This window comes from Chlamydotis macqueenii, chromosome 7, assembly GCF_036417535.1.
Source record: "Chlamydotis macqueenii isolate bChlMac1 chromosome 7, bChlMac1.mat, whole genome shotgun sequence".
NCBI lineage: Eukaryota > Metazoa > Chordata > Aves > Otidiformes > Otididae > Chlamydotis > Chlamydotis macqueenii.
The window spans coordinates 13,733,445-13,747,377 of NC_141562.1; the positions used below are offsets into that span (position 1 = coordinate 13,733,445).

The window sequence follows — 13,933 nt, forward strand, 5'->3', positions numbered from 1 at the left end:
AAAAAAAAAACACACACAAAAAAAAAAAAAAAAGAAAGAAAGAAAAAAAAAAAGAGGCAGGGAAGAGAAGAAGGAGGCGGCGGCGGGCGCCGGCAGGTGAGGGGAGCGGCGGCGCGGGGGCTCCGAGGCCGCGGCGAGGCCGGCTCCTCTCCTTCCCTCTCTTCGTGCCCGGCCCGGCCCTGACCCTGACCCTGACCCACCTCCTCCTCCTCCTCCTTCTCCCGCTGCTGTTGCCTTTCTGCGCGGCCGCCCGGGAGGGACCGGCCATGGCCATGGCCGGGGCGGGGGCAGCGGCCGGCGGCGATCGTGAGGGGAAGGGGGCGGTTGAGGCGGGAGGCGGCGGTTGGGGCTGCGCGAGGCGGCGGTTGGGGCGCGGGAGGCGGCGGTTGGGGCGCGCGAGGCCGGCCCCAGGAGGGCGGACGCGCGGGGTTGGAGGGGGGGGCGCGCGGGCCCTGCGCGCCTGCGGCTGTCGTCGGTTGCTGCCTCCCGCCCCCCCCCCCCCCCCCCCTTCGCGCCGCGGCACTTCCCCTTCCGGGGGCGCAACTGGCGGTGGCCGCCACCCCCTCTCGCAGGCAGCAGACGAAGCCTCCGTGACGGCGGGAGCGAGCCCGTTAACGGGGAGGGGCGGGGGTGGCGGGGGGGAAGCGTTTGCGCGGGAAAGCCAACGGCCCCTCCCCGCCTTCTGCCGCGCCTCAAAGCGCCTGCGCGACCGGCGACGAAGCGCGCAGGCGGTGCTGCGCGCCCCTTCCTCCGTCGTCGCTCAACGGTTTCCAGCCAATCAGCGCGCTCCCTCCTAGCCCCGGCTCCCTTGGGGGCCGCGCTGCCGGCGCTGCGGGTGTCCAATGGGTGAGCTGAAGGGGGAAGTGGGCGGGGCGGGGATGTCCAGGCAACGGCGTGGCGGTGCGCGAGGCGGGGCCGTTAACGGCCGCGCTCTTCAACGGGCAGCGCTGAGCCTCTGCAGTTTGTGAGGGTAAGCCGCCTCTGCCAGGGCCCCCAGTTTTGGTTTGGTTTTTTTTTTTTTTTTTGGCTTTAGTGTGCCCGCGAAGCTTCTTTCCTGCAGAGGAATACCCTCTGCATCTGTTGGTTTGGAGCAGGTCGAGTCCAGCAGATGTACTGCTTGCCCACTGAACAGCACTGCTTGTGCCTTAGTTGTGCTGTACCCATTTCTTCAGGTAACAAGCTTCTGCTTTAGATTGTCAGAGTTATTTTCACAAGTTATGTTTATATGTGAATGCGCAGTCTAAGTTAACCCCTAGATAGAATGTCTTTAGATAGCTTGTCAATTCCTAGCCGTTCAAGCAGACCTTAAGCTGGAGGTGAGGAAAGTGCAGGCGTGTTGGTAGTCCTCTGTGTCCTTGATTTCACTCATAGAATGGTTTGGGTTGGAGGGGACCTTTAAAGGCCATCTGGTCCAACCCCCCTGCAAAGAGCAGGGACATCTCCGACCAGACCAGGTTGCTCAGAGCCCTGTCCAACCTGGCCTTGACCGGTTTTTGCCTACTGAGTTCAAGCTTTCTCAATATTTGGAAGTCAAGACTCCTAGACACCGCGTATACATAACCCATCTGGAAGATGTCCTTGGCGAATAAATTCAGTAGAAATGGTTCCAGTACAAAGCCTTGCAGAGACTCGGGGGTGAGTTCTGTGAGCCAGGCCACTGAGACTGGCATCCAGCCGTGCCCGAGCATTTTAGCTCCTGTGAGCTTCTGGTGTAGCTCCCAGTGTAATGTCTGCTTTTGAACCTCTAGTTGGCTGAGGGAGGGCACTTGGCATGCTGTGCTACATTTTAGTCTGCCAGATGATGTTGTAGCCACCTGTGAAGTCCAGAAGTATAAACTGCAATGCCAATTAGGAATTTACTTAATCATTGCTCAAATATTTAGTGGTAACTAGTTGCTAGTGTGTGTTTGGTGTAGCTATTAGCTTAGCTTGCTTCTGCCTTGTCTGTGATCTGGGATGTGAAGAGGAGCAGCCAGAATTTACTTTCTCTATTGGTGTTGCAAAAGTTTTGGTGCTACATTGTATAAACCAAGCTTTCTTTTCTTTTAGTGTTTTCTGTGATTTTTCTTAGAGGAAAAATTTAGATTTGATGTGCCTTCAGCATTTTGTACTGCACTGAACTTTCTGATGTGCATCCATGCTGTCTTGCCAGATCTTGACATATTAATTTCTGAAAACTCTTTCCTGGCCAGCTTTTCAAGTTCAGGCTCACTTGGAGGTCGCAGTCTGTTTCTGTGTCTGCAGGTTATTCTTACTTTTCTAAAAATTATATGCGTCCTTACCGCCTAAAGATTATTAATTGGTTCTATTCTTCAGAGCATCTGTGTAGGAAGGACTGGAAAGTAGTTTTAAGGTTGCTTTGGTAAACCTTGATCTGTCAGGATGTGGTGTGGGATGCAGATTGCACAATTGTAGAGAGCTCAGAGAGATCTGGTAGCTACTAAATCCCCCATAGCAACACAGAGGATGTTGGAGTCATGGCAGAGTAGGAGTGTGCCGTGACCAATTAAGGGATTGGAAACATTAATTGCTTTAAATTGCCCAAGCCTCATGATGTTGTGGTAGCCAGATATAGGTGCAATTCTTTTACCTCTGCGAGGATGGACTTCACATAAACGATGACATGGCTGTATTTTTTAATAGAGACTGTAGTTTAAAAGGGCAAATGTAGAGATGATGAATCAGCTGGCAGTGAGGGAGGTAATGTGGGTAGACTCAAGTGCTTTTGACGCTTAGCCATATCACCTGAAGAAAGCAATTAGGACAGCAGTGCTCAACCTGTAGTTCTTCAGCTCTTTGCAGCTTTTGAGCAATTTGGGTGAGTGCGTCACGTAACTGTCAGGGCTGAGTGTCCTCCAAGGCAAACCAAACCCCTGCCCGTGGGAGGAATGAGCCAGCAGGGCCAGAACCCCTCGGGCCTCGCTGCAGATTCGGCGTTGCTCTCCCATGCGAGAGAGCTTTGAGATTCCACGGACGGACAGTTGTCTGAGCCTGTGAACCATTCCCTTAGTGTCCGCTTTCTAAGATGCCTGGCATATATAGTTGGCAGCCCCAGCATATTACATTTCTTTGTCCAGGTCCGCAGGAATTGTTTTCTAGGAGGTGTAACACTGCCGTAGCTTGTTTTTCCTACCAAAAATCACCTCCCATAGGAGACAAGACAAAACACACACTGTTACGTTATGTCACTCCCCTGTATACTCTCATCCACTTAAGTTGCAAAGAACAGAGAGAGAGGCAGTGTTAGCAGAGTTCTGAAACCTCTTTCGTATTTAGGCTCTCAGAAAATTCTGCAAACATACCTGTTCTGTTACCTGAAGTGTATTTGGAAAAATGTTTTGGGATTCCAAAGGTTGTGTTGGCAGCAGGGGAAAAAATGACTGAGGCTTGCTGTGAGAGAGAAGAGATGAACAAAGGGGTAGAGACAGAGATGGAAAGTTCAGTGAGGCAACAGGAGAATGAGCCAGAAGTGATTAATTAAACAGAAAAGTATATGATGCAACAGTATGCCCCAGAGAGGTGTGCTTAGTTATACAAGTATGTTTTGATTTTCTATGAGAGAGATCAAGTGCAACCACAGTATTTTCTGAGGAGCCAACCTCATGATGTTGGCTTTTTTGTTGTTGTTGTTTTGTTTTGGTTTGGTTTTTTTTTCGTTGTTTTACATACAGTTGGGATTTGGTACTACAGGAGCAAATATATGAGAGCTTAGCTTAATATGATTTTGATACATAGTTGTTTGTAGTGTACTCTTTCAGCGTGGCTCTCTGTAGGGATTTCAGTGCAGGACTGAACTCTTGGGTGACAAAATTGTCCTGCCATATTGCTGGAATCAGATCGTAGCCTAGTGCATCGTTTATTAAGTTCCACCTTAAAATGAGTTATTGTTGCTCATATTACTCATAAGAGAAGGCTGTCGCAGAAGTTCGCTCCTCTGATGGCTAGAAACCTAATTCCCAGCCTACGTTTCTTCATTAATCTGGATGTCAGCTATCACGAACTGAAAAGGACACTTTGTAAAGGTTAATGGGTAGTAGAACATGAAATCGAAAGTTTATAAAGGGTTTGTCACAGGTTGAGCAAGAGGGCTGGAGGAAGGCACCGTGAGAGATCACCTCATCCAGCCTCCTGTCCCAAGGCAGATCCAGCGCTGCCTGGGCCATTTCTGATGTATATTCTCTAACTGTTTCATGAGTTCTTTCACCACCACTCGTGATTCCAGGCTGGCAGTTCACAAAGGACTTGGACTGGGGTGATGAGCAGCATTAATTTTGAGGTGTCTGTGTCTGATAGGTTTATTGGTGTAATCTTTCCTGACTTTTGTTATTGCGGCCACGTAATATATTGCACACAGAAAGAAAAAATTATCTGGCTGATAGACAAGGACACATCAGCGTTTTATAGCTGCATGCAGCCCTTGTGGTGATTTTATTTCCTTGAAGTGAAACCAGCATTCAAGTTAGGTTATCGTAGAAACCCACTCTTGAATTTGACTGTGATGGATGAGCTGGTTTCTGTGAATATCTGGCTTCGCATGGCACAGGTGACACTTTTGTATGTGCACTTCATTTGTAATATGCAGGGTAAGAATGAAATGTGGATTTCTGTGCCCTCCTTGGATAAATGTTGATTGTTCCCAAGGGCTTGCAGTGGTGTCAAATGATATTTAAAGTGCAGATTGTGATAAAATTTAACAGTATCACCTAAAGTCATCATGTTTTTCAAATTATCTTCCTCCTTTTGTTTCCTTGTTTCATTGAGGTGAATGAATACGGGGGATTAAATAGCTGTGCCTTCATTGGCACAGAAATACTATCTGTGGCAGGCATGCTCTTCGTTTACTTCAGAGCAGTGAATCTTGATCTGTTGTGTTGTACCTAGGATCATAACTAGGCCACCAGGGCAGCTGTTGAAATGGAGTTAACAGAGTTACAATTTCCCTGTTGTTTGATTGAGAGTGAGAAGTAGGGGTGCAACCATGACCACGTGCACAGTTTGTCGTCTGCTTACCTGCAATCTCACTGTTGCCAGAAAAAGAAGGAGAATATAAGATCTGTTTTCTTTGCTCCTATGTATAGGCTATATTGGCTCTTAATGCAGAGAAAAAACACATCTTCAGGGCGCTTGATGATCAGAAAAAAATGGTAACCAGTCCTTTTAAGACAAGAGATTAAAGACCTCCCCTTAGCTCTGTGGAGGAAGGCTTCTGGGGCTCCCAGGAGCTGCTGTGAAGGTGATCCAGGCAGAATTATGAAAGCGATGAAGCCTGGGAGCTGCCTCCCTGCAGGTCAGTTCCTGAGGCCAGAGCAGCGCAAGGGGAAGTGCTTGAAGCACAGCTGCCTGCCTGCTTCTCTTCTTCAGCCATGCATGTGAAATTCCCCATATAAAAGACCTGTGAAAAAGCAGTGTGTTTGTAGGTAGGTTTTATCTTCTCCTGCGTGAGTAGTACGACTTCCTTTACTCATAGGTGGCACCAGTATCTGCTTTTCAGCTTGTTTAGTGCTGTCCCTTATGCCAGTTCTTCTCAGCTGTTTATAACTTGCTAAACTTAACAATCAGCATGGAAATCTTCTGCACATGATGTCTGCCTTGGTGTGATTTGTGGGAGGTTTTTTTTTTGTTAAACAGATTAATTTAGTATACATTTGTGTGTATTTTTTTTTTTATATTCTCCAAACCACTTTTTCCGTGATATTGCTACACTGATAGTGCAGTAATCAAAAGAAAAGCTATAGCAGATGTTCCAGTTATCCAGCTTTTAATGAATAACACCTCAGCTTTAACGAGTATTGAGAATAGGGTTGGATTTTTTCTTCTGGAAGAACAAGATAATGTATAAAGATGTTTCTCACATGCTTAATACCAATCCCATTTCTTTTCTCTTGCAGCTTTTGGATTGGAGCAAAGGGATAAGAATCACCAGCAAATTGAAAAGCACAAAGCTGCAAGATGTCGGGCCGAAGCGGGAAGAAGAAAATGTCCAAGCTCTCACGCTCAAGCAGGGCAGGGGTTATTTTCCCTGTTGGGAGGATGATGCGTTACTTAAAGAAAGGAACATACAAGTACCGGATAGGAGTTGGAGCACCAGTTTACATGGCAGCCGTCATAGAGTACCTCGCAGGTAAACCAAGAACCTGATCCTGCAAGTGCTGGTCACACACAGAAGCCAGGGATAACCGTGGGATGTGATACAAACATGTTCAGCATCTCTGCAATGCAGGGTTTGTTGAAATTTGCTTAAAACACTAAGATTAATTTGCTTCTTGAAGAGGCTAAGGATGGAAATTTTCTCCTTTAGAGGCACCATGCGTGGTCACTAGATGGAAGGATTATTTTTTATTGCTTTGCAGAGTGAGGAGTCACATCTAGGTAGATTCTCTCCAAGAGAAAACTGGTATGAATTAGCTTTTGATACATCTGGATGTGAATAACAGGAGAGGTAAAAAAAAAAGCAAACCCACCTTGTACATCTATTGTGCTTTTTAAGTGGCAGACTCTATTTCGCGGTCTAAATTTCTCCTTGCAGAACAGTGTCAAAGTGTTAGGCAATAGAGGTGGTTCATTTGTATTTTAAAAATACTTTTGGCTTGCCTAAGCTTGTGAAGAAACTGTAACAGCATTTAAATCTTCCCACATACCCTGAGTTTTCTTTTCCCTTCCTTTCTGAAATTGACCTCAGAAGAAGGGGCAGGTGTCACATGGTGATACAATATACTGCAATGTAGTGTGATGTATTGCAATATTTCAGACTGTCCTACAATCGTATCTGCTCAATTTCTTATTTAATTCTGGAAAATAGCACCTTAGCAAATTGTTACAATGCCTGGTAGAGAGAGGATTCTGGTTCAGGTTACTTACAGATCAAGACTGAGGTGCATTAGAGAATCTGTGAGGAGTCACAAGCCTGGATGGAATTAATTCCAGTGGGTTGTATTTCAGGAGCATAGTTTATTGCCGAAGTGCCATGGGAGAAGCTTGCATGGAGCGTGGTTGTCCGTATAACAGTGTGCCAGTCTTTATGCAAACGTTGCTGTCTTTTTAATGTGTGAATGCATGTTCTCGCTACCAGACAATAAAAGCACTATTTCCTTTCAAAGATGTGGAGAAAATCTGAAATAGTAATGATTTCACTATTAATTACATTTCCGATGATGTCTAATAGCACATTACAGAAACTCTCACATTTATGCTGATTAACTACAGGATAAGAATCGATTTGTTTGTTTGTTTGTTTCTTGGACTATTTCTGGAGTTGGGGTGAAAAAGTATTGCCAGTGTGGAACAAATATAAACAAAATGCTTAAGCTTGTGTTTATGTTCACTCCCAGCTCCTTCAAGAAATAAGACCAGAAAAGGAGCTGGTTTTAAAATGAAACAAAACATCACTGAAAATCAGAATAAAATCCAAAATGGTGAGCATCTCTTGCACTCATTTGGTTTTATTTTTTTACTGTGCAAGAACAAGCATGTTTATATTAAGATCACTTAATCATAGAGAAAGATCAGTTCTCTAAGTGATTTTGTGGAAGATCTTTCACTTCATTAAGAGCATATATATACTCCTGTTTGCAGAATCCAGTTTCATACCTCAAAAGTGAAGTCTTGTAACTGCAGAAATCGCTCTCTTGGTGGAGCTGGTGCTGTTGTGCTGTACTGGGGAAGTCCATGACTTGCATTGCCTGTTTAGCTGTCTCTAACATGGAGTGCTGCTCAGCAGGGATGATTCAGAGGCTGCAGGGAGTTAGAGGGAATGGTGGAGACAACGGGTGCGTAGCTTTTGTGGCTCCCCTGCTCTACTACAGTTTTTTTCAACCCTGTTTTTGTTGGTAGGCCTCTGTATGTTTTCTAATGGAGGTTCAGGCCTCTTCAGGAGCATCATAAATAGGAATTTCTCTATAGCAAGGTGTGTTTGCTTTACTTTATCATCAATTGTGGGTGGGTCGCTTGGAAGTCATCTACAGACTTCTCGATGTCTGGGTATTGCAAGATGAAAACCATATTACATGGGTTTTGGAAATAGCATGAACTTTTATAACTGGATAATGCGCTGCATAGTGACTCTGCTGACCTTCAGTCTCGGGAGGAATACTTTTTTTCTTTTCCCCCTCCACAGGGATCCGTAGAGTTCAAAGGAGTTTGTAGGATAAACATTTGGAGATGCTTGTTCTGAGCTATGGCAATTATTACAAGGTACAGTAATAAATTGTCAACAGCAGATCTGGTGTATGCAGCACTTTGGTAGTGCAGACTGAGTTACGGTCATCTTTTTATAACATACAGCGCAGCACTGTTTACCTCTTCTCTGAACTAGAACAGTGTGTATCTTGGCTCTGCTTCTGACTAGTAAGTGCAGTTTAACTTAAATCATTAATATGGTAAGGGCAGATTATGTGTGGGCCTATACTTTGTTTTAGAAAAAAAAAAAAAAGAATGTATAGTCAACCAGGCAAGAAAATTGCTAAATGTAGGCTGGGGGCCCACACAAATTGTAAGGGAATGTTATTTTAAGCTGCTTGGTTCAGCAGAGAGAACCCCCTCTCGCCCCACCCTTGTATATATTGTAATAGAATGGAGAAATGTTTCTGAGAAAACACGCAATGCTTGTGGATAGTGGTCTTTCCAAACCAAAGTTTCTTTGCTGTATCCAGAATTTTGTTTGGAAAGATTACAAAGGTGGGTAGTTCAGTTAAAAAACAATGTTGCAATGTCTAATCCTACTGATCTAGTTATTCCTGATATGGATGTGTGAATACAGCCTTTGGTTTTGGGAAGCCTTTAGAAGCAAAAGGCGGTTTTCCAAGTCAAACAGGCTATTCTTTATCAAACTGGTAACATTTCTTAACATTATCTGATACTTCCTATTACAAATTCCACTTTTCTCTCACAGACTTGCAACTTTAAAATGGTGGCTGCTCAGGCTAAAAACCTGCATACAGGGGAACTGCTTCAGGCTAAATCTGGGAGGGTGGGAGTAAGGGAGTCTGGTTGCTAAACTGTTTCATAGAAGCAAGCTGAACCATGGTGTTTTGTTAAGTTAAAAATTTCATAAGAACTTCTCTAAACTCCTGGGTACTTCTCTGCGTTTGGGCAGAAGCTTGATGCTTTACGAAAGGGGAAGGATGGTCTCTGCCATCTCAGAGAAATCTGCTCTGTTGGACCAAGCTGTAACCTTGAGAAATCACAGCCTGCTTATGCTCAGCAGAGACTTCTTTGATTTTTAACAGCTGAAGTCTCCGAAGACTTGGTCCTCACTGCGCATGCTCCAGCCTCCCTCAGCTCCCACTGCTGCCCAGACTGCCTACGTATCCTCTCCCCAGAGCAACTCTGGAGCATGCCTCAACCTCTCAGCTCCGAGGTGCGACAGGACTGTGCTTCACGCAGTGGCTGAGCATCCTTCAGCGCTTGGCTACAGGTGCTCAGGACTTTCCCTCTCCCTGCTGTCCCCAGCTGTTCCTGGTCGCAGCACTCAGAGCAGGGAGTGGGCTTTCAGTGGTCTCAGTGCTACTGGCCAGCACAGGGGAGGAAGCTCTCTGATGTGAAGGCAGAACCAAGAAAAGCTGCACAAAGGGGGCTGGCAAGAGGTCTAGAACTGGAGCCAGGGCGTACATGAATAGGAGTTGAAGGAGAGGCTAATCCTACTTACTGGCCATGAGGTGGGAAGGACCAGCTGGAATTAACTGGATAAGCAGACTAGGAGACTGGGAACAGGTTCCACATTGGTCAGAGAAGGAGACTGGGAACAGATCATAACATCTTGGGGATGCGATGGTTATGGGAGAAGAATATTGATGTTAGCAACAGAACTGGGGATGAATCTGGCTAGTGGAGAGATCTGAACTGATGACTAGTGGGCAACTAAATGACAAGGGTGGTCCAAAAGTCCTGCCAGGAAGCTGGAGAGTACGTTAGAAAAATAGGGTGTAGGCCAAGGATTGGATGGAGAGGGTGCTGATAATGAAGAACCTAGAAAGGAAGATTGAGCCTGAGTATTACTACAACTGAGAAGAGTAGTCAGGAGAAATGGAGACTGTGCAGGAAAAGTAACTGAGACAGAAGTCTGGGGTGTGGATTGCCAAGGAAAGGAGAATGGGCTATGGAGCTGGGAAGGCAAGTCATGGCTGGAATAGGGGCAAGGTGGATGAGGCTGGAAGGGTCAAACAGGACCAGAGCTGCCTGGCTGCATCCATCCAGGGCCTAGTGTGGACCAGTGATTCTCCTGTGAGCAATCAGCCATGCACAATGGCCTATGTTTGTGTTGCCCTGGAGCACTGAGCCTCTTGACTAGCATCATCTGGATGGTGCATGTACATCTTGAGCACCCTTATTCCCAGCTGCCACGTGGTTCAGACTGCCTTTTGGCTTTGGTATGCGTTCTGTGTCACAAGCTACTAGATCCCCAGTTTTTCCCTTTGTATGCAAGGTTGATTGTGGCTGCACCCCACAGCCATTATCAACACCACATCTGCACTTTGGCTGATCAGCCGCATTGTTAAAATGCCAGCAGTCGCCACAGCGTATCTCAAGAAGAGGTACTTTCACCTCGACTGATTAGCTAATGTGAAGAAGATCTCATCAGTATTCTAAGGCTTTTTTTTTTTTTTTTTTTTTTTTTTTTTTTTTTTTTTTGTGTAATCTCTCTGTGCTGTTTTATATCTTAGGCTTCAAAATCATATTGCAAAACTGCAGCTTAATTCCTATCCAGAAGGTTGTGTTTGCTAGAGCAGTGTTGGGCTCCACTGGCTTCAGAGTTAAAACTTCATGAAAAATTGGCCTCGGTCCCATTGGATTTATGGACTTTGCAACCAATGCATGCCAGAGTATGCTCTGAGTGTGCACAGGGCTGACTACAGGCATCATCATCTACATCAAGCACCAACTGCGTGTGTCCCACAATGCATCTTCCCAAAATGTAGGCAAAGAATACAAATACCTCTTGAATAGGAAGCAGAAGACACGTGAATGGTGTGCTGGTCAGATGACTTAATGGAAGATGTCAATGAAAAGCCATCTTCTCTAAATCAGGGCAGAACACACCACCAGCAAATACTTTCTCCTTCAAAGCACATCAACTGGCATACTCTTCTCTGTTGCACACATCTGCCATCAAGAGACAATTGAGCAATAGATACTTTTCCACTTGCAAAATGGAGGACCAAGGACTCCATCGCCTGATAATGTCTTTTCAGAGCAAAGATATTATTGGCAGATTTATAGTGGTAGCATAACAGGAACTGTCGCAACTCACCCTAAAGGGAAAGTGGGGAAAAAAGATAACCTATCTGAAATCTTTTCAGTTCTGCTATCAATCAGTAGTTCTTGTATATCTTTCTTATCAGTCCAGACGAGCACTTCACAAAAGCAGGCTGAGCTCAGCTGAACAAACAGCTTTGGCCTGGCTAGCATGCTTTTAGTTCCCAGACACTCCAAACCTGCTGATCCATCAGCTAAAGAAACCTCTTTTTCCTGTATGTCACAGGATGAGAAGATGTAATCCCATTCAGGTCATAGCTTGGCTGCTGCTTGTGTCAGCTGGAAAACAATTATGTTCTTCCCTGGTCTCAAGTGCTTATCAAACAGGGGAAAAAGCTCCTTTAAAAATACTAGGTGTTGTGTAGAGTTCTGGGCATTACTCTGTAGACCAGCTTTTGATGTCTATCTGAGGCCAAGGTAAGCTGTGGAGTACATAAATGAGCTCGTTTTCTTGTTTCATCTGCGCTGAAGATGTCTGCATTTGAAGTTACACTTCCAGTGTGGAGGCATCTTTGTGAATTTTGAATCTTGAGGGAAGCAAGATTATTTCAAGATTTCACTTTAATTCTTAATGCCTTCTGCTGAGGTCACGTAAAGTAAAACCAGCTTATGTCTGAGGATATCAAGATGCCCAACAAGAGAGCTTGTTTTAGTGTAGGACTTTATTACAGGGCTTGTATTCTCACATTAGTCTTATTAGAGTTTAGGTAACCTTGACTGTCGAGATGTTTCTACTTGAAATGTAAAGCACTTTCTTTCGGGATCTGCTATTATCAGCAGAGAATGTGATAACTGAAGCCTCTAAATTTGATGTTGCATTTTGCAAGTGCCATTTTATATTCTTAAGACTATGAGTGTCTGCCTCCGGCATTAGAAAAATACGCATATAAGAAATCATTAGAGGGAGGTAAGGCAATTATTTACCTTTGCAAGTAACTGACATCCTTTGATAAGTTATATGCGTATTCCACAGTCTGCCATACATCATCTCTGCCTTGGATTCCCTTCTTCCTGGTGTTCTGCGGTAGATGGCTGGCATTTGAGTGTTCTGCATTTTTTGCTCTCAACATTAGGCAGAGGACATTTGAGTGCACCATCAGGATGCCGCTGGCCAAAGGACCCAGAAGCTGGGGGAGTGGGGTGAGCACACAGGTAGCAGGATGTGCCGGTTGTTGGCACATCTGAAAGAACTTCAGTTACCATGCAGGTAAGTATGTCTTGCTTTTTTTTTTTCCCTGATGCAATTTTCCTCTGCTATCAGCACACATCTGCAAAACCCACTGGAGAAGTCTGGGTCTCTTTTCTTGCTTCATGCTGGTCTGCACAATGGCTGGCAATCTGTTCCTGCTGTCTGCTGCTGCATTAGCTCCGCTGGCAGAGGTCTGGGAGTCGGGTCTGAAACTTCCAGCCCTGCAGCACCCTCTGGGGTGAATATGGCTGGATTATGCAGGATCTCTTTTCAGTTTCCTTCTTTAAAGTTCAAGTCAAACGCTCCAGAGTTAGGAAACACCAGGGCCGAGGTGGCTGGCCTTGCTTTTAATGTAGGCCCAGCGTGTGTTTGTGGTGCGATACTATTTCTGATTGTTTGCTCACTTACTGCTCTTTCCTCAGAGCAGCGGCCTAGTTATCACAACCACGTTTCTAATATTTCCGAAAATTTAAGTGCTTGTCTTTGTAACTTTGCTAATGTTTACTGAAAGTGGTGCATGAATAATTGTGAACATTTTCAACAGACACTGGCTGTTTCTTAAAACAATTCACTGTGAATATGCACCTAATTCTAAACAATGGCTTTTACATCCCCGGCATTCGGTTAAGTGTGTATGCTGTATAGCAGTGAAAACTGGATGCAAAGTATGCACTTTTGTTGTTCTGACTGAGTGAAAGTGAAAGCTTGTATTTTTCCCATGAACTAAACATTCCCTTGTTGAAATCCTTTGGATTTTAGCTGGAGAGCATTATGCAGATTTCCACTGGATTTTTGATGAAAGAAGTTCTTTTTATAATAGTTACAGTTCCTTATTTAATTGATTAAAAAAGAGTACGATATCATTGGGACATGGATGGGCTGTAACTTTCTTACCCCTGTTACTGACAGATGTAAATACAAAACCAAAAACCAGAAGGCAGAGGCACTGGATACTTTTAAAATGAAACAAGGTATGAATATTATCGTTACGGTTATTTGGAGCAAAACATTGCCTTCTCCTTCCTTCTCAGTGCTTCATTAGAGTTCTTTCTTGAGAAGTAACTTCTAAGTAGACTCCAAACTGTGTAAGTTAGTGAATTGTTCTGATTGCTACAGTTTAAATAAACTCAGAAAGATGTGTCTGTGTTTCCTCTCTAACAATTAGAAAAAGCTTAGTGACTTTAGTCACAGTATAAATGTTATTGCAAATTTGGAGAAACTACCTTTGAAGTGATCTCCTGTTCCCAGAGATGTAGAAGGAACTTTATACCAGTAGTTCCTGCATTGAAGCTCTTGCGTTGTCTCTGCTTGCCTCTGAGTCAAACCTTTCACATCTTGTTCTGAAATGAAGCTTCTCACAGATTTTCAATGCCTTTTAATGCAGAACTGCAGTGTTGCCTGGCTAGTTTGTTGGCTTTCAAAGTATTTCTTTAAATGCACCTCAGTCTTCGTCTTACCTGGTCCTGGGGATCCTTGCTGTTTTGTCAGAACTGT

The 13,933-nt window shown here is 44.8% G+C and overlaps 1 protein-coding gene across 1 annotated transcript in view; it reads left to right on the forward strand.

Annotated features, from left to right (window-relative positions):
• MACROH2A2 (macroH2A.2 histone) overlaps window positions 1–13,933 on the forward strand; it is a 26,083-nt gene continuing 12,150 nt past the window's right edge. The window contains exons 1-2 of the mRNA XM_086752163.1: window positions 1–96; window positions 5,889–6,121. Of these exons, the coding sequence (XP_086608289.1) occupies window positions 5,950–6,121 (172 nt within the window). The 5' untranslated portion in view covers window positions 1–96; window positions 5,889–5,949. The remainder of the gene's footprint in view (window positions 97–5,888; window positions 6,122–13,933) is intronic.